General features: G+C 43.5%; 5 protein-coding genes across 6 annotated transcripts; 4 read left to right on the forward strand and 1 right to left on the reverse strand.

Moving 5' to 3' along the window:
* The first annotated feature begins 362 nt into the window (after nucleotides 1-362).
* rbp5 (retinol binding protein 1a, cellular) lies at nucleotides 363-4,324 on the forward strand. Its single transcript, XM_083679147.1, has 4 exons — nucleotides 363-812; nucleotides 1,645-1,829; nucleotides 2,325-2,426; nucleotides 3,450-4,324. Exons 1-4 carry the CDS (start codon nucleotides 737-739, stop codon nucleotides 3,501-3,503), a joined length of 417 nt encoding a protein of 138 aa, XP_083535273.1. The 5' UTR covers nucleotides 363-736; the 3' UTR covers nucleotides 3,504-4,324.
* A 141-nt stretch (nucleotides 4,325-4,465) lies between these two features.
* Nucleotides 4,466-9,758, reverse strand: LOC310811101 (tumor necrosis factor receptor superfamily member 5). Of its 2 annotated transcripts, none has more exons than XM_083679143.1 (8): nucleotides 8,986-9,758; nucleotides 8,544-8,669; nucleotides 7,686-7,829; nucleotides 7,358-7,451; nucleotides 6,709-6,782; nucleotides 6,413-6,526; nucleotides 5,279-5,422; nucleotides 4,466-4,873 (listed from the first exon to the last, which is right to left on the reverse strand). In XM_083679143.1, exons 1-8 carry the CDS (start codon nucleotides 9,053-9,055, stop codon nucleotides 4,686-4,688), a joined length of 954 nt encoding a protein of 317 aa, XP_083535269.1. In that variant the 5' UTR covers nucleotides 9,056-9,758; the 3' UTR covers nucleotides 4,466-4,685. The 2 variants fall into 2 exon arrangements, with proteins under 2 accessions (XP_083535269.1, XP_083535268.1); XM_083679142.1 differs by having other exon boundaries at nucleotides 7,358-7,466; nucleotides 8,986-9,756.
* A 315-nt stretch (nucleotides 9,759-10,073) lies between these two features.
* On the forward strand, nucleotides 10,074-15,306 carry c1s.2 (complement component 1, s subcomponent .2). Its single transcript, XM_083678674.1, has 11 exons — nucleotides 10,074-10,176; nucleotides 10,476-10,674; nucleotides 10,846-11,026; nucleotides 11,189-11,314; nucleotides 11,775-11,968; nucleotides 12,380-12,530; nucleotides 12,659-12,774; nucleotides 12,872-12,965; nucleotides 13,079-13,210; nucleotides 13,538-13,612; nucleotides 13,712-15,306. Exons 1-11 carry the CDS (start codon nucleotides 10,163-10,165, stop codon nucleotides 14,524-14,526), a joined length of 2,097 nt encoding a protein of 698 aa, XP_083534800.1. The 5' UTR covers nucleotides 10,074-10,162; the 3' UTR covers nucleotides 14,527-15,306.
* Nucleotides 15,307-17,285: 1,979 nt separating this feature from the next.
* LOC310810769 (complement C1r subcomponent-like) lies at nucleotides 17,286-18,945 on the forward strand (the record flags this gene model as incomplete). Its single annotated transcript, XM_083678619.1, has 3 exons — nucleotides 17,286-17,474; nucleotides 17,786-17,985; nucleotides 18,624-18,945. The coding sequence occupies 3 exons, from the start codon at nucleotides 17,286-17,288 to the stop codon at nucleotides 18,943-18,945; spliced, it is 711 nt and encodes a 236-aa protein (XP_083534745.1).
* Nucleotides 18,946-19,540: 595 nt separating this feature from the next.
* Nucleotides 19,541-26,981, forward strand: c1r (complement component 1, r subcomponent; the record flags this gene model as incomplete). Its single annotated transcript, XM_083678620.1, has 13 exons — nucleotides 19,541-19,566; nucleotides 20,305-20,518; nucleotides 20,866-21,049; nucleotides 21,401-21,541; nucleotides 21,645-21,850; nucleotides 23,833-23,980; nucleotides 24,098-24,216; nucleotides 24,452-24,530; nucleotides 24,721-24,855; nucleotides 25,055-25,129; nucleotides 25,349-25,554; nucleotides 26,189-26,409; nucleotides 26,624-26,981. The coding sequence occupies 13 exons, from the start codon at nucleotides 19,541-19,543 to the stop codon at nucleotides 26,979-26,981; spliced, it is 2,112 nt and encodes a 703-aa protein (XP_083534746.1).
* Between the last annotated feature and the right edge of the window lie 296 nt (nucleotides 26,982-27,277).

Below are 27,277 nucleotides of genomic sequence, written 5' to 3' on the forward strand. Positions count from 1 at the left end.
AAATGGCACAAAGGATGGTGTAGGCTTGTAACATAATTTCAATGTAAACGATATAAGACATATCTCTATAATGAGCTACTGTGTTTCGACTAACAATGGTAACATCAAAGAAGTCCAATCAGATTCGCCGGTGATCCCCATTGACCGTGCTGCAGCGAGAAGAAAACATTTGTAGAGATGAATGAACTTTCCCCCCGTCTTCGTCTCTCTCTCTCTCTCCGCATGTGGTGTATACAGAACAAAGTCTGTTCTCCAAACTCGGACGAAAGTAAAGGGGGGTGACAGAATGCCATTTAATTCGCGCGGAAAGGGCACCGTGCAGCACCTACCCGAGGATTAGAGGAGAAACGTTTGCATAAACTGAGTTGTCAGGGAGGAGTTAAACAGATTTTACGCGAGACAACTAATAGGGAATTTAAAAGGGTTGTGCATCGTTTGAGTCAGGGAATTGATACCAGCGAATCGACAGAGAGAAGAGGGGAAGGGGGAGAGTCATTGTGTATGACGGCTGCTCGGTGTAAAACATTCCACCACTTAACATTTCGAATCGTGGAGTGAGCAATAGACCGCAAGTTACAGACGTGTAATTAATATCAAACAATACGGTAAGGGTTGTCTGGAAGGAAATAAAGAAAAGCAAAAAGAAAGTGATAGAGAGCACGAGAGAAACGACGTAGAAGCAGCAAAGAAGAAAAAGCCATTTGGCACAATTTTCTTTTGTGAGTTTCTGGCAAACATGTCTAAACCAAATTACACAGGAACCTTCAATATGGTTTCTCAAGAAAATATGGACGCCTACCTCGCAGCTTTGGGTAAGATGATGTGTCTTTGTTAACACTTAATTCATAGTGCAACAATTGTAACGTTGTTTAAGCATGTAATCATGAATACCGTGCATACATCGACATCGTGCTTTTGCCTCCTTGCATTTATTCATGTAATATTATTTTACATAGCAGAAAGTATTTTCCCCGTAGGACTACTGCTTTGATGTAAAGTGAGGTACAGTTCTTTATAGCGATGGTGTCATTGGTGCCATCTCCATTTTCAGAGCCAGCCACATCAAAGTGCCGTTTATCATTATATGACACCTTCGCCTGTAAATGACCCTGGATACACACCACAGTCTGCGTGCGTAATCATGATGTTTCTAAAATTGAAGAATAGTATCCAATGATGCGTGGAAGAAGGTGGATACTCAAATTGAAAGTTAAATAAAGACAGTTTATTAGTCAGATCGATCTGGGACACCAAACAACTGTCCAGGAGAATGGGCAGCAGGGAAGTGACAACCACAAAGAGTTTACAGTCAATTTTATAGTAGGTGATAAATATGAAACCATAACATAAGGCTTATCTCAGTTAGGCTTGGCGCCAGTGAGTCTGACATGTTACCAACAGAGATCTTGGGGTCTGGTACCCCTTTGCTGTAAACCACATTTAAAGGGTCACTCGGGAAAATACATTCTAACAGCATGTGTGTGTCTAAGAGAGAGAGATGTATGAAAACATGAACAGCAGATTTAAAGGACATGCACAGCTGCAGGTCAGCTGGAGGTTCTGATACAACAGTACCTCATTAATGGAGTGGCAGAGCGTTATGTTGATTAATTCACTCTCTTTCGCTCTCTCTCTCTCCATCAGATATTAATTTTGCCCTGCGAAAGATCGTGTGCATGTTGTCACCCAGCAAACAGATTGTCCACGATCCTGCCACGGGTAGTATGAAGATCAAGACAATCACCACCTTCAAGAACTTTGACATGGATTTTAAACTGGGCGAAGTCTTCACTGAGGACCTGGGACCTGTAGATGGCCGAGTCTGTCAGGTGTGTGTGTCTGTCTGTCTGTCAAGGGGGAAAAAAATAACCAAAAAAATGGCTCCTCAAAGGTTTACCCTATGGTTCAGCTAAAGAACCCTTTTTTGTGTGTGTGGGACAAAATGTACTTAATTATCTGGTGTTATTTGTTCTGTGTCAACAATGGCTTGCTTAGGCTTGTTCATATGCTTGATAATACTACATATACAGTATGTGTATGTACTTGCCATACTAGTTTACTTTGTTTGTCGTTTTTAAAGGTGTGTGGCTGATTAAGATTGTCTGAGAGAGTACCCCCTGTTGAGATTTTGTGTCGTAACCACCCCCTGTTGCTTGTTTTCAGACCAGAGTGGACTGAGAGTGCGTGTGCGTGTGCGCGTGTGAATTAATGAATGAATGAGTAACAGATTTGGTAACTCCTCTTTTGCAAACCACAGTGGATTAGGACATGTGGATTAGGAGATGTCCCGTATGTGAGCTGACAATGCTTTGTTCTGTCTGCAGACGACAGTGGACTGGAATGGGGATCAACTGGTGTGTGTGCAGAGAGGAGAGAAGGAGGGAAGAGGATGGACACACTGGCTGGAGGGTGACCTGTTACACTTGGTAAGGATGGAAAGAATGAGGATAGATGGATAATGGATAGAAATTAAATAAAAGGGGAGGGCTATGAAAGGAGGTGACCAGAAGGTCAGGGGAGGGGAGAAAACCAGGAAAGATTCTTGAGGAAAACAGATGCTGACATGGATATACCCGTGCAAAAGATAGGAATATTCAAATTAGATTAGTAATGGAAATTGTTCACTACCTTAGTGTGTGTGTGTGTGAGGGAGGGAGGGAGGGACAAGTGGGTTCCCTTAAGAAAGGGGTTGTATGCCCCTTTATTCCTCACTATTTGTTGCCTCTGCATGGGAGAGAAAAGGACCGGGAGCCACTGAAAAAGGATAATGAAAAGAGAGAAAATGTTGCCAAATAGAGATCTCAACAAATCTCCTCGAGTGAAGGAATTGGTAGGCGTATTGAAAGTGCATCTTTTTGCCTGTGCTACAGATGGTCTATGGCCCTCCTGGTTTGTGATTACACACAAATCCTGATTTACAATTTCAGTCGAAACAGCTCACAGTTACACATAATACCTTTATAATAATACCGTTATTAGTAGCTTGAGGAAAACAATACCTCATTGATCTTATTTTATAAATTCAAAACAGAGTTTGGAAAGAAATACCAGTGAGGATCAGGCAGTAAAGGGTGGAGTTAAGAAGTTAGCAGGGAGAGGGAGGGAATGGGAGGAGGGAGTGGGAATGGGGCCCAGGGAGAGGGGCAGCGAGGGAAAAGGGTGGAGATGAGTAGATGGTGAAGGGAAGGAAGACAGGATTATGGGGTCAAGCAAGAAGCAGAGAGAGAAAAAGGAGCGGTTTGTATTTTGAACACTGGGTTTGTATTGTGAATGAGTCGGTTAAATCTCTTCATGTGTCAATCTCTGCCCCCCCCCCCTACCCACACACACACACACACACACACACACACACACACACACACACACACACACACACACACACCCCCTCCCTCCCACTCTCTTTTCCCACAACCCTCTCCTCGACCCTCCATTTCTTTCACCCTCTCCAGGAGATGAGAGTTCAAGACGTGGTTGCCAAGCAAGTCTTCAAGAAGGCAGCGTAAAACAGTTCAATGACCCAAGGTCATGATTCTTAAATGAAAATAGTTAAATATATATTAAATGTAATCAACATTGCTGTAAAACATCATGGGCATCAGACATACGCCTTGAATGCTGTTGTATCAACCACTTTCTTTTTGTTTATATGCTAAATCACTATTTTCACTAATCACTATTATATGCTAGATCTGAATGTTATCATGTTACCTTAAAACGACATAAAAAAAGGGGTACAATGCATGTACTGTACTTTATCATAGATCACAATGCTATTGAATGTCCTATTTGGTGGTGTATGTCAAAATATATCATATCACACTACAAAATGGCGTCTGCTTTTACATAAAGGCTTAACCTTTTTTACCCCTTAAATGTATGTTTTTTGTGTTGACGGTTTCTGTGGCCTATCGTAGTAAGATACATGTTACATGATCCAAGGACAGTTTTGCGTTTCCTCATAATGTTTAAAGTTAGCATTTGTGCGGGTAAACTGATCTTAGACCTGTGCCTAAGGGTAACTTCTAGATCCGTCCTTAGCCGTGATATCAGAGGTGCCCACATTTAGCTGTAAGGGCCTCTCGATACCACAAGATGGCAGTGCAGAGCAGTTGGGAGCATGCAGTTGGGAGCATGCAGTCCTACAGGGGGCGACAAACACTTCATCAACTATTGTTAACCTCATGTCTTGGTCTGATGTACTAGATATAGGCTCTGTACGTTTATGGTTTTTCCAATCCTGTGTTATCTGAGCTCAAAGAAAACACATTTTGAGATTATATTTCAGCATGGCTATAAATATATATTTTTTTTTATCACAGTGGTGTTCATTTCAAGTTACTGACAACAACTCATGTCCTTGTGAGGGACATGAGAAGGAAATTCCAGTACATTCATTGAGGGTCCCAAGAACAACCTGAAAACAGTGACTCTGTATGGCCATTCCACCTCAAGGATTACATTTGAAGCATGTTGATAGAACTTTTATAGTAAATGAACATGGACAATAAACAATTTTTTACTTCGAAAGTGTATTTAGAAATAGTGGAAAGGCTTCCAAAATGAGTTGTATCCAAGACCTTCAAAGCAGAAACTCTGCTCACCTGTTCCCTCCCAGGTCATTACTTCCACTACAACTCATTTTATGTAAATAGATATTCTGTAAAAAGTCAACATTTATGACAGAATTATGACCCAGGCCACTCATCCTCCTCTGGCTCTGATAGTATTCTGGGGGAGGAGCTAGTGCCATTTTCTCTGATTCCGTTGATGTGATTTGATTGGCCAAATCGCTCTGATACTGTCATTGTTGTCATGGTAGGGCCATCACTCTCAACGTCACAGTCCTGCGTGCAGGAATACCCCTGTATTTCAGCTGGGGAATAAATTGGACATCAGTACCGACCCCCTCAACGACCATCATCCATCCTAAAATAAGCCTTGGAAAATATAGATCCACACTGTATATACCACAATAATCTGGAGGTTAATACCTAAACATTAACCCTCTTCCCATCTTTTCCATAGAGTTAACAATGAATCAATATCTCAATGACACAAGAGCATTTATGAATTTGCGAAGTGACAAAAGCAACAGTTACTCATATTGATGGTTGATGATATGGACCGTGGAGACTAAAGAACATCTCTTCTAGGTGCTTCAGGCAATCACAGTAACGATCAGAGCACTGATACGGCGGAGAGCTGTAGACATGTATAGTAAGTGTGATGAATAAACGTGAGGAAAAAGTGTGTCAGGGAATAACTGAGGGGCATTAACCTGGGTTGAAGAAGAGCGGTTGAGTGCCTTTCTGATCGAAGCTCTCCTGGTAGTGGCCTTTGTTCTCAGAGAAGTAGAGTGGCAGCTCTTCTGGGTAGGTAGAAGGGGCAGCCCCTGCTGACATACCAGGAACTCTAGATAAGGCTGTCAAACAGATTAAGAGTAGTGATTATGGCGCTGTTCGGAATATTTAATAAAAGCCTCCTTCTTTACTTCTATCCTTCTTTCCTTCTTCCTCCTTCTTTCTATCCCTTTCTTTTCCTTCTTTCTTTTCTTCTCTCCCTCCCCCTTTCCTTCCTTGTAACTGTTAGTAAGTAGAATGTGTCACATCATACCACTCAGTGATGCCACTGTAATTTACCCAGCTCTTTCTCAGTATGAGTTAGCTGCCTGTGACACAATACAATGTCATGTGGCTCTTCAGAAATGTGTCAAGCTTACCGTTGAAAAGGATGTGGTTTTTTTCTAGTCTACCACATTGAAGAAATATGTACGTGCTAATTTCATAAGGGAAGACAGCACAGGCTCTCTTATCAGTACATCAACAGAATACATCCACGTCTGCACATGAAGTGACTGAAATGTAAATTATTCATGTTCAGTGATACTCAAACATCAGTAGTATGCAGTTTGATTTGAATCAAATCCGCTTTTGTTTTCAAATGATCTATTTTGGCTTGAGGCTTTTCAGGCCTATTATGACACATGATCTTTGGACAACATAGCAGATGAGCTCTGAGTCAACAATGTTCACTTCATTTCCCAGAAACAATAAAGCCCCTCTTAAATGAGCTTCTCAGGAGTCAGTGAGGTGCTTGGTAAACACATACACTGTACATTGTTTATTCAGGACATTACAAATGAACGGCACGTATGCAGTTCACTCTAGATCATACGGTCCTGATATCTACTGACTCAAGAGGAAGTGGTGGGAACTCTTATAGAGACATGCAGTGACTTTATTTTCATCTTGCTTGCATCTATGCATGATGCATACTGTTACTGCGTAGGAGACACACAAAATGTACAGTTCATTCACTGCATTCAGATCTGAACTACGCTGGGTACCCACGCAACAGACAAACCAGTTTGCCAGAGAGAGAGTGCACATGGTTGCAATGATGACATACACACCTGTCATGTATGATTGGCGCTTAGCCCGCCAATAGAAAATGCAGAAGAGGATTATAAGGATTGAGGTCACTGTTAGTCCCGCCCACAGACTGCCAGGTAATATCCAGGAACATTCTGAGAGAGAGAGAGAGAGAGAGAGAGACCATCACTCTGAGAGAACTGTATTTTACATCTCTGCATTTTTTTCTTTGCTGCCAATAAAGTTCACTGAAAAGATTTAAGGCAGGGGAAATGTTATTTAGAATACACTTCAACCTACAGTATATGGCAGTAAAAAGTGGTAATATGAGACCTACGTATTATGGGGCCACACACAGCATCAGTCTTTGGAGTCCCGGCCGTTATCATCTCCCTTCCTAACTCCCCACACCTGAGAGACAGAGGGGATAAAAAGGAGGTTATAAAGTTGGGACTCAGCTAGAAAAGTTTAGTGAGAGAGAGAGAGAGAGTCTGTGTGAGTCAGAGAGTGATACTGCAACATGCGAGCGAGAAAACGGTCTCGACATATTTAGAGGAAAAGGAAAGAGGTGAATGCAGAGAAGAGAGAAGGGTAGTGTGTAGTGGAAACATTTACAGTAGAGTTTGTAGGTGTGATGTTTGAGGTTAATGCTATAGTACACGACAAACAAAATTGAGGAAATCCACAAGCTCAGTATGTCATCTGGAACAATGTATACAGTAATGACCAGGAATGTGGTTAGTAAGAAGAACTGTTGTGCTTTGCAGATAGAAATAAACTATCTAGAAAGGACCCAGATAGATATACTGTAAGAGAATCAAATGTGCTCTGTCATGTTACATAAAGCTCTGAAAATGTCAATCCCCCTGAATAATACCCTGGTTGAGGTCTGTTGAGGTCTGCTGATTTGGGTTGAGGTCTGCTGATTTGGGTTGAGGTCTGCTGATTTGGGTTGAGGTTGAACAATAAGCTCTAACGTTTCTGACCTGGTGTGGTTGTGGCACTGTGAGACGGCGTCCTTAACATTGCTGTAGGTCCCGGACTGACATGGGGCGCACTCTGTGTTTCTCCTGCGGGCATCTGCAAGTGGAAGTACTGTGGATAGATATGTAATTGCAATAATGTATACATTGTGTCAATGTCAATTCTATTTCAAATCAATAAGTTATTTGTCATTCCAATTCAAGAATTGAAGCATCCTCATTGAGAATAAACATTGCTTTTCAAATTCTCTTTTCAAACTCTGAACTGAATGGACTGACATGATTGATGCTGGTATCCACCAGTCAGGTGAAAGAGGAAGCAGTGCCTCACCTTTTATGACTCCTGATCCCAGAGGGCACTGGGTCACAGGTAGGCAGTGCACACAGTCGTTGTCCTCACAGTAGTAGCCTGCCACACACTCACACTGTGCGTTCCTATTGGCTTTACACGGACTGAACGTCCTCTGGTGATTGTCTGAGAGAGGAGGAGAAATATCAACGCAGAAAGGGGAGAATATGGAGGGAGAGAGAGATGGTGGGCAGAGAGAAGAGATGGGGAACAATGGGTGTTGAAGGAAAGAAAAAAAGAGACAGGGGAAGAGCAAGAAAATTGAGCCAGGGAGGGAGATGGAGAGAGGTGGAAAAAGAAGGGGGAAAGAGAATGGAATAAATGACAGACAGGTGGAAGAGTCACAGAGGAGGTGGAAGAAAGACAGGCCCCGGCCACACCAGACTAAGCTATCCGTTAATTAAGGATTGAGCCAAAGGTTTCTCTCTGGGAGTCATCTGTTGATGAACAACGGAGATTACAAGGGTCTGTCCATGTCCGTTTCATATGTTTTTGCAGTTTTTTTTATTTTTTATAAAAGAAATGTTTGAAAGAGTTGAACTTTCCACAGTCTGTTTAGCGAATTAGAAACAAGGTTTCTTCTTCAGTTGCTTCTTCAGGCTGTTTCAAAAGTCACTCACAAATTCCACAGATCAAATCGGATAGTGATTTTTGAGGATTTTTTTTAAAATCTGTTTAGTGATAGCTGATAATTTGGTGTTGCCGAGCCCACAGTTACAGGAAAAGGAGGACATTTGGAAAGGAAATGCCATGATATGATTATAATAACACAGGGCCGGAGAACGATAGTATGATCAGAGAGGGGAGGGGAGGGATGGAGGGAGGGAGGGGATTACTTACTGGAATCGCAGACCCTACAGGCTATACATTTCAACATGAAGTTCTCGCTTTCTGTGAAGTGGTCATGTATACAGGTTTCACACTTAGTCTTTGTAGAGTTGTCACAGGCTGTGCGAACATACTGTCCTGGAGGGGGGTTAGTCAGAAAGAGGGGGGGAGATAGAGGGGGGGGGGGGGCGGTAAGAGAGATTTAAATTGTGAGAGAACAAGAAAATCATAAGACAGAATTTCAATCAACCATACACACCCATATATACATACACTTAAACACATTCAACACAGTTGTGTTCACACTGCTGAAGTCACATACTGTAGTAGGATACTGTCCATACATACGTGCTTGTTCAGGTAGCATGTGGAAACACCAATAGATGTGTGTCCACAGAAGATGTTTATACTGTATAGGTTGCAGTTTAGACAGACAGAAGTTAACAAAACTCACCTGCGAGACAGATGTCACAGCATCTCTCTTTATGACGGAATTCCTTAGGTTTACAATTCAATCCAGTCATCTCTAGTCCATTTGATGGATAGCCTCCTTTTTTGTGTATCGTCTTAACACTTTCGATAATATTGTAAAGTTTGTCTCCTATATTTCTCCTATAAGACAGGATTCAGTCCTGTCTAGAAAGGTTTCAGTGGATCTTTCTTCCTCCTCAGGATATCGACCCCCTCTCTTGTCTCAGCATCAGTGTACAGTGTATCCTCTCTCTCTCTCTCTCTCTCTCTCTCTCTCTCTTTCTCTCTCTCTCTCTTTTCTTTTCTCTATTTTTGCATTTCACTTCTCTCTTCCGCTGAAGTATCACTCACTCTTTCAGCTTGCTCTTTTCTCTGCGTGTGAAGAGTTATTCTTCCTCTCCTCTGACAGTCTCACCCACCTCTTTCCTCTCTTGTCCTCCGGAGTGGAAAACCCAGATGCCCCTCGCTGCTCTCTCTTCTCTCATTCTCTCTCTTCTCTTTCCTTCCTGCCCCTCCTCTCAGCACGAGGTCTACTATTTTGAACTGTAAACTAGCTACAAATGAGGGTTTGAGTGGCCGCTTTTGGCACAGACTTTGCTTTTAGTAGATCAGTATGTTCAGATATGAAACATAACACAAACTAACACAATAGATACTTCCTCTCTCCACTCCACCCCTTCCCTTCACTCTCTACCTCTTTGTCTTAACTGAACTTGTGTCCTTATTGTGCTGTGATGCTGTTGAGCTGAAGTTGTTAAGAGATTTGTTTTGATTTTTAAGATAAGTGGATGAAAACAAATATCTCTATACTCCAGTCCTACTCCTCTCCTCTTTTGCTTGCTCCTCTGCTCTTCTCCCTTTTCTTTCTCTACTCTCTCCCCCCCCCTCTCTTTCTCTCTCTCTCTCTCTCTCTCTCTGTCTCTCGCTCTCTCTTTCTTTTTCAGTCACCCCTCGTGCCCCCTGACCTATAAACAATGTGACTAAAAAACACTCCAAATTATTTTTGCAAAACAATGCAGTTCTTAAAAAAGGAGAGAGAGAGAGAGAGAGAGAGGAGAGAGGGACGGGGTGAGCAAGAGAATAAAAGTGAAATAACAGGAAAGGGGAAGGAAAGACAGGGTTTGTTTAATTGCTGAGGCAGACCTGGTCAGATCTTCATCATGCTGAGATTAAGGTATGTTATCTTTGATCCTCTCAATGATTAGAAGGGACATTTAATGCAGCCAACATCCTCCTACAGTACGTTATTGAAAGCCACATGACAAACAATATATGACTTATGACTTTTGACTAATGTTACCGCTGTGATTTTCAGTTTCATACTTGTAAACCATATTTTCGCGCACATGTCGAATTGACTTCCCCTCTGTCTGTAACTTCTTTCTATATCTCGCTCCGATAACTCACCCTTTCCCTCCTCTTTTACTATCTAATTCACTATCTTCTTACTTTTTGCCCCCCCCCCCCCCCCAGTCTTTGTCTGCTGCTCCTGCCCCACTATGCCTGGTCCATGCTCTCAGGGTGGGTGGAGTCTCCAGGTTATCCCCGTGGTTACCCAGCGATGGCCAGTATGAACTGGAGCAGGTGTGCCCCTCCCGGCCATGTCCTGGCCCTCGTCCTCACCCACCTGGACATGGAGGACAGCGACGGCTGTGAGAATGATGCCCTGGAGGTCAGTAGCACCTGGGGTTAAAGGTCATGGGTGAAGTAGGATTTAGGTAGCCTCTATTCTAAGAGGAATCTACAGTATAATTTTTTTTTGTTGTGATTTATAAAGCAATAAACTTTAAGTCATGTGAACTGTTTGAATGTACGATGGGACAATCTGTTTGTCCTCTTTCAGATCTTTGCGGGTGGAAAGCAGATAGAAATTCTGTGCGGTCAAATGTCATTTGAGGAGCTTGATTCCTCCGTCAATCCCTCTCTCTTCTCCTCCGTGGATGGCTGCCTCTCTCTCTTCTTCCGTTCGGACTACTCCAACACCAAGAGGCACACTGGCTTCAGAGGCTTCTACACATTGCAAGGTGAGGAGGAGAGGAGAAGGAGAAAGGAGGAACGGATCAAAGGGGGAGGAGGGAAGGAGGAGAAGGAGAAGAAGGAGATGGTATCTCTGCCTGAGGATGTGTGTAGATTTTCTCCTTCACACGTTATGTCATCATCTGACCTTTGAACCTGTCTATCCTCAGACTTTGACGAATGCAAGGATGACCCTGATAACGCCTGCACCCAGTTCTGCCACAACTACATCGGAGGCTACCGCTGCACCTGTCACCCTGGTTACTACCTGGACACTGACGGACACACCTGCACAGGTACTGTACACATTGAGTATACATTGGAGTATATATATATATATATATATATATATATATATATATAGAGAGAGAGAGAGAGAGAGAGAGAGAGAGAGAGAGAGAGAGAGAGAGAGAGAGAGAGAGACATGGGAAAACATTTGACAATGAGACAAAGAGGAACAGCATTGGAAAGTGAAATAAAGAAATATAGAAGTGAAATAAAGAAATCTGATGACAAAAAGAGAGGTTGTTGTGACAGTAAGGAGAAGGAGATTAAGGGGAAATGGAAAAAGAAGAAGAAGACAATGATGATGATGATGATATTGATAATGATGATGATGTTCTTATTAGAATGAAGTTGCTGGTTATGATGATGATGATGATGATGATGATGATGATGATGATGATGATAAAGCTGCTTCTGCCTGCTGGTGATGATGTTACTGTCACTGTCACTGATCCTGTGTCTGTACCACAGTGAGCTGCACTGAGGACCTCTCTGGGTCGTTGAGGGGCGTGGTGTCCAGCCCGTCTCGGCCAGGTGTGTATGCTGAGAACTCCCACTGCTCCTATACCCTGTCTGTGGAGGACAACCTGCAGCTGGTCTTAGAGTTGACTGGGGAGTTTGACGTGGAGCAGGGGCCTGACGGACTGTGTGTGGATTCACTGACGGTAGGTGGTCCTGGACTAAACTTAGGGCCAGGAGTTTTTTTTACCTGACCAGGAAAAATTCTTGCCCTTAAGAGGGGACAGAAGAACGGATATGAGTCATAAAAATGTGATTAGGCCTACCGTGTGTGTGTCAGTAGTGTGTGTGTCAATAGTGTGTGTGTCAGTAGTGCAGTGAAATACACACAATGTTAAGTGTGGCCTCATCACCCTCAGCACTTCACACATACACAGCATGTGAAGTTGAGAGATACTGTAGTTTTAATATTGAGCAGTTCTGCACCTGTTATTTCAACTTGAGTGGAGGACATTAGACCTATAGTTCTTGGAACTGTAGCAGGGTATTACTCACTGTTACGGGTTGCTGACACACATCCTGTCCTATTCTGAACTTTGTATTCTCTTGTTTTGTAGATTGAGACTTCCTCTGAGACTCTGGGGCCGTTCTGTGGCCAGGTCCCCCCTTCCTCCCCCCTCCTCACCGGCTCCCACTATGCCCGCATTCTCTTCACCTCCGATGGGGGAGGGTCCAACAACGGGTTCACTCTCCATTACAGAACCACAGGTAGGGCTGCCTCCTGTCCCAAAGGCTTTAAGGATGCATTTACCATACTGTACATACTGTAGAAATTACAGCAGTCATATTGAAAGCAATATGTTTACATTGTTACAAATTGCTGATTTTCACTGTAGCAAAGACCTGCCCAGGGATTGTGACCTCTGACTCCACCCTGACTCCCCAGCAACCTGACTATCAGCATGGTGACAAAGTCATTGTGACCTGTGACCTAGGAAGCGTTCTGAGCACAGTCAGTACAGTCTTGCAGTCTGGTCTATCTTCATCAAATGTGCATTACAAAAAAGCATCTGGTCAATGCGTGGTCATTATGTTCTCTCTTTACAAAGTATGAACAGAGAGTACGAAGCGACAGCCTGAACAGAGAGTACGAAGCGACGTGCCAGAGGACAGGCGTGTGGAGTCCCATGTACCACTGTGAACGTGAGTCTCAACAAGGGCTGTATTTCACAAGACAGAATCCATTGATTAGCCAGCTCAGCCTTCTCAGAGTTCATTTGGAATGCTTTTCATCTCCCATTCTTCCTTCTCGTCAGCTGTGAACTGTGGAGATCCACTGGCAGAGGACAATGAGGTCCTTCAACTGGTAGATCCAAATCCAAGCACTCTGTTCGGTGACAAAGTCCAGTTCAAGTGTGAATCCAAATACTACACACTGGAGGGAGAAGGTGAGCAGGCAGACAGACCTACGTATCTCGTTCACTTACTATTTGGCTTTGCAATGCCAGTGGCATGGAGAGAATGAAGGTGCTGCCCCCCTCACATCAGGAAATACTGTGTTTAAATGATGATGGGGATTATGAAGTCAAAAGGCTGAACATTCGGGTTGCATACAGTAGGTGCACAAGGAACTGCACCAAAAAGCATTCTGGTCAGAATAAAGAAGCCCCCCCCCCCCCATCCTTACAACCCCACTCTATAGAACGTATCTCACCTGCTATCCTATATAGCATGCTGTATCTCCTCCTCCTCTGACCTCTCTCCTATTCTCTCAGACACATATACCTGTGATGCTAGTGGTATCTGGAAATCAGTTTCTGGTGAAGAGAAGTTGCCGAGATGCACTGAGGGTAATGCCACACAATGTCATTCCATTACAGTTGATGTTCTCCACTGCCAAAGGGTGTTTCTCTGTCTATAATCAGTTTTTTTTTTTTAATGTCTTTTAGTGTGTGGAAAGACAGAAAGTGAAATTGTCGCCGTTGCCAGGATTATGGGGGGCAGGAAAGCAAATCTGGGAGAGTTACCCTGGCAACTGCTGCTCAAAGAACCCCGAAGAGGAGGGGCATCGCTGATCAGCGACCGGTGGGCCGTCACAGCTGCTCATGTAGTGGATGGAATTGAGCAGAACACCCTTACGTTTTTCGGTGGAGTGGTAGACGGGCTAACAGCAACAGCAACAGAGTCTAATGTGGTTGTCATGGTAGCAGAGAAGATCATCATTCACCCCAATTATGTGAAAGGCATACCTGATATCAAACACACTAACTTTGACAATGACATTGCTCTCATCAGATTGTCCTCTAGGGTGAAGCTAGGGCCAACTGTCATCCCCATCTGTCTGCCTGAGGTCGATGGAGGGTTGAAGGTAGACCAACTAGGGACTGTTTCAGGGTGGGGGGGGACTGATAGATTTGCCAAAACCCAAATGTTGCATCATGTACCTGTGGCAGGTTACACCCTCACCAAGTGTGAGGATACACCTATGACAAGGGAGAACCAGCGTATGGTATTCACTGAGAACATGTTCTGTGCAGGAGCAGAGGGAAAGGATAGCTGTGGTGGAGACAGTGGGGGTCCGTTGATCCTCCCCAAGTTAGGTTTTGGCAACCAGAACAACAGAGGGCCGTATCGTCTGAAAGGCATTGTGTCCTGGGGCTCCCCTTGTGGTGAGAGACAGTTTAAGGGTTACTACACCAAGGTGGAGAACTACTTAGACTGGATCAAGGAGACAATGGAGAAACCAGAGCAGGATGATGAGTAAAACATTTCAACATTTCAAGTGTTTCCGTTTTACTCTGTTTGAGTATAAATATGGCTTTCAGTCAAATTGAATTACTCTATTATCAGTGTTTTCACTTCTGATACAAACAGTCCTGGTGTCATTGCTCTTTTTCTCAATCTCATGCAATTCACGGCCTCACATTCTCTGTCCCTTCTCTTTATACATTCTCTAGTTTATCTGTCCCAGTCACAGACAGTCTCTCTGTGTTCCTCCTGTAGGCCTTCATGGGAACAGGAATTAATGAGGGGAACACTTGATTGGGAAATCTTTGGCCTTGTCCAGAAACAAGAAACTAGACCCTATACACTTGTATAGATCTGAGAGGATAGGAGAGGCATAATCAAGATGGTAGGCACTCCACCTTGCCCTTTGATAGGCTAAGTGGAATTTAGCCAGATTGAAAGCCCAAGACCCCCCCCCCCCCCCCCAAGTGTCCTCCTCAGTAATCCCAGTTTCTATGAAGGTTTCTAGGAGGAACAGTAAGAGTGGGACAGAGAATCTAGAGAATCTAAAAGGATTTGTTGACTTTAATGGAAATGATACCTGTCTAGCGATCTGCAAGGAGAATGTCGCCAATATCCTATAAACAGAAATGCCACTATTCAATGAAACATGCAAACATTTTGAAACAATGCTTGAAATGCCCCCCCATGAGGATGACAAGACTGATGTTGGCCTCAGAGTGGATATTAACTTTCTATACCTTATGTGCAGATAAAATACTTCCTGTGATGAATATATACTTTTCCATTAAAACTTTTCATTTGCAAATCATCCAGAATGTGTGTGTATTCAATATTTTACCCACCAGAGAAACTGAAAAGAAGTATGCAGTAACGCACACACAGGCAGATGGCCAGTCCGCTACTGCAGTCCTGGCATCTGATTTACCTTTGTGTTGACTTGACCGGAGTCAGTTTACTCCAGGCTACTCCAGTTGAAATAAGTTCAAAGTATAATATTGATGTGAACTTCCAAACCAAATGGATACATTTTTTTTTTGATTTGTTCTATTTCACCCCCCGGTTTTCACCCCCCTGTATCTGAGCAATTGTGTCATTGACATGATGGCATCTTTTACAATCAGGATTAATCAGGAATTAATTTTTTTTACACTTTCTGCTTTATGTTTCCATCCCATTCAATACCATCCCCTGTACACATCCCCCTTCCATTCTCCCTTTCTTCCATTTCAGCCAAGTCAAACAGAGCTGATTTCTGACTTTTAGACTCTCAATCTAAATGTACACACCATCCCTGTGACCCTAGTGTCTACCACTCTGGACCTGCAGCCAAACACCCACTATTGGATTAAAAACACATACTTACATTATGTTTGAAAATAATTCCGAAACTGTCTTCTGTGTGTAAAAACAGTGGTAAGTTTCCCCTAAATCATTACATTGTATATGTGAGTAAACAAAACCTAATTTGTAAAATAGTTTCAACTGAAACAGTTTCAAAAGCTTTGTCAACACCTGTCTCAGGTGACTTGGGTTATCTCACTGCTTCTCTCTCTTTCACCCATATATGTAGTTCCTCCCCATTTCCTGAGATTCTCTTTCCCCATCTGCTGGTTTTGCTTATTCGTGGTACACAGCCAAGTCAAACACTACTGAGCTAACTATAATGACTATATTTGACTTTTCTGTCCCTCCATCAGTCCCCATAAAAAGAGGCATTGCTTCAGCCAGTCCTGACTCAGCCATACCTCAGACATGGCCTGGATCTATTCTACACTGTGGTGAGTGGTTGCTCTGGTTGTTTTGATGGTTTCCAAACCATGACTGTCTTCATTTTTTTCTGCTTTATTGTTGAGTAACCATATTCTGTAGGTGAAGGACAGGTCATGATGAAAGAAATGTGGTACCATGGTTATCACCTGCTGAAGGATCCTGCAGAACAAAAAAACCTTTTCTTCCATCGCCTCACTGTGCTTTTAGATGTGATCATATACTGTATTAAGGTCTTCATATGGATTCAGGAGACACATTTATCATAGCCTTACTGTACATATTTGTCTCTTTTTCTTGTGTGTTCCAGCTTGCTGTGTGTGTCTGTGTGTGACTTCTGGGCCCCAGTCTCCTCTGCTGTTGTTGCCTACAATGTGACGTATGAACCAATATTGAACGGAGTGGTGGAAGTATCGACATTTGGTGATATAACATATGTTGAATATTTCTGCAATGAGCCATTCTACTCTTTACCTAGAGGAATTAAAAGTGAGACTTTTATACAAGATCATTCACAACAAATGTAAAGGTGCATAGAACTAATAGCTAATTTAATAACTAATAACTCATTTTAGCATAGCGTTGATAACTCAATACAATAAATAGGCCTGTATCATAACTGTCCATATTAAGCCAAAAAACTGGAACTGTGGTCCTAAAGTGATATGCCACCCCCCCCCCCCCCAACCCCTCTTTTCCCCCAGAAGTGAAATATACATGTACATCGGATGGAAAATGGAAAGACGATCTTGGCAACTTGGCAACTGTGGTGGCTCCCCAGTGTATCCCAGGTCTCTCTCTCTAAGCTCTCTCTCTCTCTCTCTCTCTCTCTCTAACTCTCTAAGAAACACCTAATGAGTGCATAACTCCTGCTGTATGTCAAATCTCTTATTTGACCAAGTGCATCTTAAATCCTGTGTAATCCACAATCTAACCATTCCAACTACCCTCTCTTGTCTCCCTGCTGTACCCCCCCACCCCTTCCCAGTGTGTGGCCTCCCAGCCATGTCCGTGGAGAAGCTGAAGAGGATTCTGGGAGGGGATGTTGCCCCGAATGGAACCTTCCCCTGGCATGTCCAGATTGTAACCTCCAACATAACAACAGGCGCGGGTATAGTGATTGGAGACCGCTGGGTCATGACGTCTGCCAGTGTGCTCGCTCGTTACACAGCACGATTAAAGGAAAACTTTAAGGTACATACTCAATACTCATACTGTTTTTGTTGTATTATTTGTTTTTCAAATATATAAAACACATGAAACATATCCAGACATATCACCTATGAGACATCACATGGCATAGAATCACATAACTATGGGAACAAACAAGACCTCACTAACACATCCGTGTACTGTTGATGAATTAGACTTAAAAGACAATAGCATACCATGATGCTACAGTGTGACGATGGACAGGTGCAGAACGGACCAGTCGACCAGACAGTAAGGGCGATACAGTTCTTCTTATACATAACAAAAGTCAGTGTTCTTGTCTTTGTCTTCAGCTTTATGTAGGACATAACAACGAGGAGATACTCTTTCAGTCTTCTCCTCTTGAGGCAGCATCCCTCCATTCCCATCCTGAATACAACTTTGATAATGACATTGGCCTGATCAAACTCAAACACCCAATCACGTTCAACAATTCAGTGATGCCAGTGTGTCTGCCAGCAGCAGACGCCAAATACGTCGCCGGGCAGATTGGGTAAGACTGGGTTTTTAAATCATTGTGCTCAGTTTTTGTTGTAGTATTTGCTATTACTCACCAACGGGTCCTCTAAGATCCTGAGGAGGATGTTGTCAAGAGCACATTACATTTTTTTGCATATTCAATGGATGACAAATAAGACATTTCCTCCACAAATTATTTTGGTAGCACTTTACATGAAGGTGTCCTTTATATAGGGTTTGTAAGTGATTCATAACTAGTTTATAAACTATTGATTATTTGTTTATATCCTTTATAAACCATTAACAAGCAATAATAAAGTGTTAATAGCTGTGTGCCTAATTGTAAGCTCACTTGGCAAGCACTAAGCAGCTATCGAACAATTTGAACAAATGAGTTAGAACTGCTTGTTAATGGTTTATACATGATTTATAAACAAATAATCAATAGTTTATAAACAACATAATTATAAACTTTTTTTAAAGAGCACCATAATGTAAAGTGTTACCATTCTTGGTGTAAGGTTGTAGTAGTGTTCTGATATAGAATGGGAACTAACCCAAACAAACTCCAGTTCCATTTTCTTTTCGCTTGATAATTGTGATATGAGTTATCAGTACCACTAAACTCTCATTTGGTTCACACACTTTCTCTCTTTCTCTCTTTCTCCTCAGCATGGTGTCGGGGTTTGGCATTTCTTTTCCGGGCGGCCCAACTTTCAAGGATCTTCAGTTTGTCCAGCTTCCTTTGGTGGATCAGAGGAAGTGTTGGGGCACATTAACCCAGAACATGTTCTGCGCTGGGTTGCCTGAGGGGGGCAAGGACTCCTGTGCAGGGGATGGTGGAGCGGCATACGTGCTGAGGGAAGGGGATAGTTTCTGGGTTGCAGGGATCAGCAGTTGGGGGAGTGGATGTGGTTTACCAGGCCGTTATGGGGTCTACACCCGTGTGGGAAACTACTTAGACTGGATCAACAAGACCATGGTTGAGAATTAAGCTAGATAAAGATGTTTTGGATCACTTAAGATTTGTCCTCATATGTCGTCAATAAAGTCTGAATTGAAAAATTATTGACTCTATGTTGTTTTATTTTTTTTAAACAAAAATGATTTGTTTTACCTGTGTAGCATACTGTACTTTTAGTATACTTTTTACTTACAGACAAATAAATCTCCCAATTTCATCCCTGAAGAGACTATCATATCATACACAGCTGTGACATGTTGTGTTCTAAACAAACATACCCAATGTGGAGTTTGTCCCGATGTGTAAACAAAACAAACTTAGCAAACAGACCGCTTTGAAAGAGAGTTGTATGCACAACACTTTTCGCTTTATTTTTTATTTTTTTACTTCTCATTCTTTCTCAATACCATCCCCTGTCTCACTCCCTTTCTTCCACTTCAGCCAAGTCAAACATTTGATTTCTGACTTTTAGACTCTCAGTCTAACTCTACACACCATTGCTCCCTATTAAGACCCACAGACTGTGTGAAACTCACGCCGATCATCAACGTGAGACCCTTGAGCTTCTCCGCTATAAATCAGTATTCTATATAGCCACTCCTGGCCAGTAAACAGCACCGCTAACATGACCTGGACCCCTTCCATCCTCTGGTGAGTCTGTTTGACAACACTATATCCTTGAACCCTTGGATATAACTCGGTGAACTAAACAATTTCTGTCACGACTGTGTCAGTTGTTATTAGGTGACAACTAAGGTACTATAACAGTGTGTTATGTGTTGTACTGTTGTAGGTAACCCTTGTAGGTAAGTCTTCCACTGCTCAACGTTGTAATGATGTTTACATTTACTTTTATGGCATTTAGCAGACGCCTTTATCCAAAGCGACTTTCAACAAATACATTTGTTTAAGTAAGTCAATCATCTATCCATCAGTCATCATAAGATAAAGTAATCAATGCTCAGACCAGGGGCCATAGGCCATCACAATTTTTCAACAACAGGAGAGAAACTTGTACAGGGAGGGTAGTGGGGGTGAAGGTACCGTTAAGATGTAGCCTGAAGAGATGGGCCTTCAATCTACGGCGGAAGATAGGTAGTGACTCTGCAGTCATGATATTGATGTTTAACCATATATTGACAATCTACTGTAGAACATATGATTACAGTGTTATCAGTGGGTTTTTCCCCTGTCTCTCTAACCATCGCTACACTGGCTATGTCAGCTGACAGCAGTACAGCAGCATGAATATGAGGCTCTAGTATGTTAAGATCTATATTTTTGATTAGTCATTGGTCACATACCCACACAAAACACCACATATGCTCCCCTTGCTTATCTCCTGTCTCACCCCTCACCCACCATCCCTCTCTCTGTCATCTGTCCCAGGCTGTTGTGTTTGTCTGTGTGTGAGTGTGGACGTTTGCCTCGGTCCAAGCCAGCGATGCATGGTGAGGTCCAGTCCCCCCAATACCCTGAGCCCTACCCTGCCTCCCTGCTAGAGCAGTGGGATCTCAGTGTGCCCGAGGGCTACCAGGTCCAGCTCAGCTTCACTCACCTAGACATCGAAGCCTCTGTCGACTGCTACTACGACTCCCTCACGGTCAGTGCGCTTCCAAAGGACCTGGCAGAGCCATAGATTTACAGTACAGAATTCGGCCAACCTGGTCTGAGATTGTGAAATCTAATGGGCGACATGTTTGCATTAGAAGTTCTGAAGACAAGGACATTGTATTGGGAATGCAGTAACGTGGACATATTTAGCATTTAGGCTACAAAACTGATTGAGGCTTCATAATTACTTAAATTAATAACTACTGTAATTGTCAGACCTAATCTCTAATCTTGATTTGGCAATAAGTGCCATTTTGTTGCTTACTATTCAAGGATTTCAAGAACCTTATACCAACTATGTATGTTCTGATTCTGATTCTTGCTCTGGCAATCTAGGTTCTATATGGCCAGAAGATCCTGGGGAAGTTCTGTGGCCCGGAGAATTCCGCCAATGGACATCACCCAGGCAACCAACCCATCTTGTCTCCGGGCAACAGCCTCAGCCTTATCTTTCAGACGGACGACTCAAACCCTGAACTCCACCGGCACATTGGCTTCTCCGCTCACTATCAGGCCATAGGTAGCATTGTTTCCATGTGTTTCCATGGGTTACTGTCAGTCATAAACATTTGCAGGGTTGATAAATGGATGTACACAACGGTTGTGAGTGATATTGCGGATATTTTTGATGAGTGTGTGTATTGTATGCACACAAATATTAGCCAGGCAGTTGTGGCAACACTACAGTACATCCAGGAGGTGGTGCACAAGGGTTGTAAATGTGTAAATGTGATCCCTGTCCACCTGCTTTCTTTCCATTCCCCCCCCCCCCCACACACACCTCTTTTCCACCCCCTCGTTCTTGTATCGTCTTCTCTCTCTTCCCTCCCCCCTCTCTCTCCTTTTCCTCCCCCTGTGCTCCCCCTCCCAGATGTAGATGAGTGCTCTGCTGCGGAGCCTGAGGCTGGTTCTGGCCCACTCTGCTCCCAGCTATGCCATAACACCCTGGGCTCCTACCTCTGCTCATGTCGCCATGGCTACGAGCTCCGCCCAGACCAGCGCACCTGTGTGTGTGAGTAAAATAGAGAAACACACTCACTAAGTGTTTAAGCAAATTATTATATATAGCTTTGAATGTGGGTACAGTTTGTGGATGTTTTTGCTCCCCCACCCAGTGTCCTGTGGTGGGGGTATCTTTGACGAGCCAGAGGGGACCCTGTCCAGTCCGGGGTTCCCTGGCTACTCGCCCAACGGCCTGTCCTGTCAGTACGTCATCTCTGTGGAGCCTGGGTTCACCGTCACCCTCAACTTCACTGACAGCTTCCACATAGAGAGCATAGACACCCAGCAAGGCCCCAGCTGTCTCTATCACTGGCTACAGGTAATGCTGTGTAATGTGTGTGTGTGTCTATGTCTGTGTCTGTGTGTGTGTGTGTGTGTGTGTGTGTGTGTGTGTGTGTGTGTGTGTGTGTGTGTGTGTGTGTGTGTGTGTGTGAAACATATTACTACCTTGGACACAATGTTGCCAGTGAGCAGGAGGGAACAAGTGAAAGAGCTCGCTCATGATTATATAACTAGGCTTGAGATGATTGACTAGTCCCCTCTGCCTGTAGTCATGAAGCTAGAGTGTAAGAGAAGTGGCCCCAGCAAAGGTTCAGCATCTGTTTGCCAATGTGCATATTCCACAGAATGTTCTGAGAGAAAAGAACGACAAAACTGTTCAAGTGGCGAGAAAGTGGTTATGCCTAAACACACATTCCACTCGAGATGTCCTATTCCACAGCCAGAAAGAGGGGGGCTTGGGGGTCCCAAATGTCAAATGGATATACACTACCACAAGAACAACTCATCTCCTGAATATGCTTAATAGTGAGGATGCAGCAGTGCAGGAGCTACGGGCAATTGGCACAGAGGACAACTTTTGGGGCTTCAAGAAGAAGACCAATGGAAAACTGGACATACGTGCTGCGGGCTTTGAAGTTTGGTTGGACTGGCCAGGTCTCAATAACCTATGCAACCAGTTTGGAGTGGAGCTAAAATGGACAAACATTAACCCACAAATGGAACCATTGTCTTCATCTGATGCAGTGGTTACAGACCCCTGTGTTTTGTGGAGGCTACAGTCACCCATGATGGAACATCCCAGGAGCTACAGAATTCATCATCAAGGACAACTCCCCTCAGTATAAGACAGAAGCAGCTAATGCAACACTGGACTGGCCTGAGGTCGCTGGGGAAACTTGCTGCTCTGGACTTTGTGACAACTGTGTATCACATTCCATGTACAAAAACGCTGCCATAGGCGAGGACACACTTAATTTTACTGTTAAAGCAAGGGTACAGGTTCTGCCAACTAAGTATAACCTCACACTCTGGTATCCCGCGAGTCACAAGCCTTTTTGTATTATGCACCCCGATATCCACTAGATGGAGTCTGTGGCACATAGTGTATCACTAATGGCTGCCATGCATACAAAGGCCTTTGTTTTTCCCATTGCCAGGCATGACCGCATTGTCAACTTAATTGCTAGTGAAGTTACACAGGCGTCACCATCAACAGTTAAAATTCACAAGCATTCCCATATTATGGCAAGCTGATTCAGTGAGAATGATGATGAGATATATTGTTGTTGTTGATAAGGCGTTTGATGAATGATTTGGTTTGTTTTGAGCGTAGATCAAACATCGCTCTGACACCCTTTTCTGTTTTCTGAGCTGAAGAATGCAGACATCATTCTGCAAGGTCTTCAGGCTACATCTTAACGGTCCCTCCTAAAGACCTCTTCACCCCCACTACCCCCCTGTACAAGTTTCTCTCCTGTAAAAAAAAAGAAGTAATTCTTCCTTTTTCTAGCATTGTGACTGCCTATGGCCCCTGGTCCGAGCGTTGATTACTTTATCTTATGTTGACTGATGGATAGATGATTCACTTACTTAAACAAATGTATTTGTTGTAAGTCGCTTTGGATAAAGGCATCTGCTAAATGCCATAAATGTAATGTAAATGTAAGGCCAAGGGGAGGTGACCATATTAGGCTGCTCATTTGCGCTTTACATGGAGGAAGCCTTTTTGACAAAATACCAGCCCCTAGTCACACTTATTAGTGGCCTTGGCTTCAGGTGTCAGCTGGTAATACTGATATTTGGCAGCCTTACCTGTATCCATGACTATTTGTATGACCTTTGTTATATGTTGGGGTCTTTGGTGTAACGCTTTACTGTGAACCCCAATAAAGTATTGAAGTGTGTGTGTGTGTGTGTGTGTGTGTGTGTGTGTGTGTGTGTGTGGGTGTGTTCAAGGACATACAGTACATCATCTATACAATTAGGTGTACATTACTTCCTGTACTCTGCCCCACCCAGGTGTCCATCCCAGACAGAGAGCCTGTGAAGCTGTGTGGGGGGAAGAGTCCAGGCCTGAGGCCCACTAGCTCCAACACTGTTCAGCTGGACTACCACTCTGACTGGGCTGGGCTGAGCCGGGGCTGGAGCCTGCACTACAGCACCCAGAGTATGGGAGGGAGGGAGGGAGGGAGGGAGGGTAGAGTAAAGGGATGGAAGAGTATGATAACTCACATACAGTAGCATTGAGAAGAAGTGACAGTCGTGTTTGTGTTGTTGTTTTAAGGGGTGGAGTGTGCGTCTCCTAGTTCTGTGGCCAACGGTAGGGTCACCCCGATCTTTCCCAAATATTTCTACAGAGACTACATCCAAGTACGCTGCAACCCAGGCTACAAGCTTATGAAGGTGAGTGATAATAATATCCTTCTCAAGCCTCTCGTTTTCTTCTCTCTCTCTCTCTCTCGCTATCGATCACTAATTTAATTTAATTCTAATTTCCGTTCTCCGTTTCTCGCCTTGTGCACATGCAATTTGCATTTCCTTTCTGAAGGACAGCTTATACATGAATCAATGTATTACCGGTCTTCACCACTCCCCTCTTCACCCCCCCCCCCCCCCCCCCACTCTCTCTCTGTCTCAGGATGGTAAAGAGATCCGGAGTTACTCTTCTATGTGTCAGAGCAGCGGACAGTGGCACCTTTCTCTCCCAGAGTGCCACAGTGAGTCAAAGTCCAGTCCTGACTCAGTCCAATTCAAACTGATTTTAAAGTCAAATAGAATGATTTTGTTTAAGCTTCCATTAACATTTTTAGTTTGTAATCTTGGTAATTTAGAGTGGATGCCAAGTCAGGTCTTTTCTTACCCCTCCATGACAGAGTTTTGGTTTCCCCCTGTCTCTCTTCTATGCAGTAATTGACTGTGGTGAGCCTGAACCATTGCTGAACGGAGGGGTGACATTCCTATCTGGTTCTGACAATCAATATCACTCAGTCATTCAGTACCACTGTAACGAGCCATTCTACTCTCTCCTTGGGGGAGTAAATGGTGAGATCTTTATCAACCCTATAGCATACATACTATGCATGCGAACACATTCTCTGTCAAACACAATATATACAGTAAGTAAGGTAAAAGTGTGTTTCAACTTGATTCCATTTTCAATGACAACCACCACTGTCTATTGCCCTCTGTCTGTCTGTCTCTCTGTCTGTCTGTCTGTCTGTCTGTCTGTCTGTCTATTCAGTGAGCTACACTTGTACAGCAGACAGAAGGTGGAGAGACAACTATGACATCCCTGTCATTCCTACATGTATCCCAGGTAAGTGAACGCTTTTCATAAATACTATTCTAAGCATATGGAAAGCATGCATCATTAACTTGTGCATTACTCCACACACATTTTTGCTACTTTCAACTCCCGTAATATAATTATACATATGTTTTACCATGTTCTGCAAAAACCATTCTGTGTGCCCTGCTCCTCAATGACTACCTAAGTGAGCCTGTCACCACAGTATGCCCTCTGTCCCCTGCCCAGTCTGTGGCCAACCCACAGTGTTCATCTCAGGTTACCAGAGGATCCTGGGAGGTAGCAAGGCCCCAAATAAGACCATCCCCTGGCAGGTGATGCTGAGTGTGAATGGAGCTAGAGCCGGGGGCATGGTGATAGCAGACCGCTGGATCATGACTGCAGCTCACAACCTGGTGCATCAGGGCACACTTGTGCAGAAGGACGTAGTTAGGGTAAGTAGACTCTCTGACGTAGTTAGGGTAAGTAGACTCTCTGACGTAGTTAGGGTAAGTAGACTCTCTGACGTAGTTAGGGTAAGTAGACTCTCTGACATAGTTAGGGTAAGTAGACTCTCTGACGTAGTTAGGGTAAGTAGACTCTCTGACGTAGTTAGGGTAAGTAGACTCTCTGATGTAGTTAGGGTAAGTAGACTCTCTGACATAGTTAGGGTAAGTAGACTCTCTGACGTAGTTAGGGTAAGTAGACTCTCTGATGTAGTTAGGGTAAGTAGACTCTCTGACGTAGTTAGGGTAAGTAGACTCTCTGACGTAGTTAGGGTAAGTAGACTCTCTGACGTAGTTAGGGTAAGTAGACTCTCTGACGTAGTTAGGGTAAGTAGACTCTCTGACATAGTTAGGGTAAGTAGACTCTCTGACGTAGTTAGGGTAAGTAGACTCTCTGACATAGTTAGGGTAAGTAGACTCTCTGACGTAGTTAGGGTAAGTAGACTCTCTGACATAGTTAGGGTAAGTAGACTCTCTGACGTAGTTAGGGTAAGTAGACTCTCTGACATACTAATGGACGCTAGTGCTTCTCATAGAGATAAACACAAGGGAATTCCATCAATCTTTTTGCTTTGCTTCTCAGGTTTTTATGGGAGACAATGACGCTGAGAAACTAGCAAGACTTTCTCCTCCTAAAATTACCTCTCTCCACCCCCACCCTCAGTACAACAACCCAAATAACGTAAACTACAATCATGACATTGCATTAATCAGACTTCAACACTCAGTCACATTCCATGCTGCCATAATGCCAGTATGTCTGCCAGCAACAAGGAGTGCTACAATCAGCACTGGTGTGTTGGGGTAAGTGGGCATCTGTTGCTTTTGGTTTCATGAAAAATAAATGGACGGAAGCTATACATAACAGCACTATGTTAAAATATAAAATAAATAGTCCTTATGCCCCATATCCAACATAGGCTACTCTCTTATTCTTGACTACCATACTGAGTACATAGTACTGTATGCATTATCTATTATATTTCCATTTCTAAAAGCCTCTCCTCTCTCTTTTCAGGTTGGTGTCAGGCTTTGGCATTGATGGCGACAGAATAGCCAATGAACTCAGATATGTACGCCTTCCAGTGGTGGACCAGGGGAGGTGCAGAACTTCTATCAATGAAGAGAAAAACAAGAGAAGTGGAACTCCAAGTTTAACAGACAACATGTTCTGTGCCGGGATTTCTGAGGGTGGCAAGGACTCCTGTCAGGGGGACAGCGGTGGACCGTACGTCCTGTGGGATGGTCAGCGATTCTGGGCAGCAGGGATTGTCAGCTGGGGGGTGGGATGTGGACAAGCTCACAGATATGGGGTTTACACCCGAGTTGCCATCTACTTAGACTGGATCAACAAGACCATGGAGGAGAATAAGTAAAATAAATAATAAAAAATAAAATAATTGTTATTTCAATAACTACAATAACAACAACAATTGATTTAACAAATGAGGCAACTGTGTGTAGTCTACTGTTCTCACTGATTGCTCATGTTTATGGTTGCAAATAAAGACCAACTGTTTCAATCTACACCTTTTCCATTGAATACCACTGTAGTTTGTACTACTGTGTGTGTGTGTGTGTGTGTGTGTGTGTGTGTGTGTGTGTGTGTGTGTGTGCGTGCGTGCGTGCGTGCGTGCAGGTCGGTAGGCGCGATATCTGTTTTACAGAAGCT

This window comes from Argentina silus, assembly GCF_951799395.1.
Source record: "Argentina silus genome assembly, chromosome: 10".
NCBI lineage: Eukaryota > Metazoa > Chordata > Actinopteri > Argentiniformes > Argentinidae > Argentina > Argentina silus.

Coding starts and splice junctions, on each gene's coding strand:
- rbp5 (XM_083679147.1), top strand. CDS start 737: ATGTCTAAACCAAATTACACAGGAACCTTCAATATGGTTTCTCAAGAA. Junction 813..1,644: donor CGCCTACCTCGCAGCTTTGG/GTAAGATGATGT, acceptor TCTCTCCATCAG/ATATTAATTTTGCCCTGCGA. Junction 1,830..2,324: donor TAGATGGCCGAGTCTGTCAG/GTGTGTGTGTCT, acceptor TTCTGTCTGCAG/ACGACAGTGGACTGGAATGG.
- LOC310811101 (XM_083679142.1), bottom strand. CDS start 9,055: ATGACTGGATTGAATTGTAAACCTAAGGAATTCCGTCATAAAGAGAGA. Junction 7,467..7,685: donor GGGATCAGGAGTCATAAAAG/GTGAGGCACTGC, acceptor ATCTATCCACAG/TACTTCCACTTGCAGATGCC. Junction 6,783..7,357: donor CAGTGCCACAACCACACCAG/GTCAGAAACGTT, acceptor TCTGTCTCTCAG/GTGTGGGGAGTTAGGAAGGG.
- c1s.2 (XM_083678674.1), top strand. Junction 11,027..11,188: donor AGGCTTCTACACATTGCAAG/GTGAGGAGGAGA, acceptor GTCTATCCTCAG/ACTTTGACGAATGCAAGGAT. Junction 12,775..12,871: donor TAGGAAGCGTTCTGAGCACA/GTCAGTACAGTC, acceptor CTCTTTACAAAG/TATGAACAGAGAGTACGAAG.